The sequence below is a fragment of the Nannospalax galili genome, unplaced genomic scaffold (assembly GCF_000622305.1).
Source record: "Nannospalax galili isolate Female #2095 unplaced genomic scaffold, S.galili_v1.0 scaffold1070, whole genome shotgun sequence".
NCBI lineage: Eukaryota > Metazoa > Chordata > Mammalia > Rodentia > Spalacidae > Nannospalax > Nannospalax galili.
Genome location: NW_008327467.1, coordinates 135,754 through 136,854, shown reverse-complemented (window position 1 = coordinate 136,854; position 1,101 = coordinate 135,754). Strand labels below are relative to the sequence as shown.

At 39.2% G+C, this 1,101-nt stretch overlaps 1 protein-coding gene across 1 annotated transcript in view; it reads left to right on the top strand.

Annotated features, from left to right (window-relative positions):
* The window catches only part of Tjp2 (tight junction protein 2), a gene marked incomplete in the record, with an annotated part of 118,886 nt that overhangs the window by 89,526 nt on the left and 28,259 nt on the right, over positions 1-1,101 (top strand). Inside the window, 2 exon segments of the mRNA XM_029562094.1 lie at positions 537-573; positions 644-767. Coding sequence (XP_029417954.1) covers positions 537-573; positions 644-767 — 161 coding nt within the window.

Here is a 1,101-nt window from a genome sequence, read left to right as displayed (position 1 = left end):
GTGGAAGAGGCCCTCCTTATTTTTCTCTCTTTTAATATGGGAGGAGAAAAATAAAAAACAAAACAATCCTTTTTCCACATCATCAGAATTGGTCAGGTTTTAATATGTTTGATGAGTTACAGCCCTCTTGCCCCATGTCCATGATTCCAGCCTTTTTATTTTAACTCTGTTCCCACTACCCTGTAATGATCATCATAATTTTATGAGCATGAGTGTCTATAGATGGAGAAACATGGTATTATTATATGATTTCCTGGTTATAAAGAACAGTGTCTTGTGCGAGCATACCTTGCGTTTTGGAGGTTCTTTTATTTTGAGAAACCGTGGTAACTGATAATGCTTAAAGTTAAACTTCATTTTAAAGACTTCCTTTTTTGTTGTTGTCTGTTTGTTTATTAAGAAAGGGAAAGTGCTTCTGAGAATTGGCATGGGCTAGTCAGCAAGTCAACACATGTGCTGTTTGATGTGATGACATACATGTAGTATACAATAAATGCATGCTTAAAGCCTTTGGATTTTGCTATCTTTATATTCAGAACCAAGCTGGTGCTACTCACAATGATAAGGAAGAAGGTTTTCATCTTGTTTTGTTTTGATTTTTCTTTGTGGAAGGGTATTGAACTCAGGGCCTTCTGCATGCTAGGCAAATACACACCAAGGTATACTCTGGTCCACATTCAACTTTTTTTTAAATCCATAGTTCCTCAGCCCAGAGCAGCCCCAAGAACTTTTCTTCGTCCCAGTCCTGAAGATGAAGCAATATATGGGTATGTACCTCCATTTCTGTTATCCCCTGCCCTTTCTTCTAACACTCAGCTGACGTCTAGGAGAAAGGTGCTTCCCCCATCCCAGATGGTGACTTTGCATATTCTCAGCTACCTTTTACCAACTCCTATTGCTAGCATACATGAGAAAGAAGAATCATTGAGGCAAAGAACAAAATATGGGAGTGGATGAGTTTTGTGACATTGATGTTCTTTTACCTACCTGGCTTCTCCTAAATGTTGTTCTGAATATTTGCATTGCCCAGATGTGTAACTCCACATAGGTGAAGTGGCTCAGGACTGTGGTGCCTCATTGGAGACTGAGGGATGTGACAGT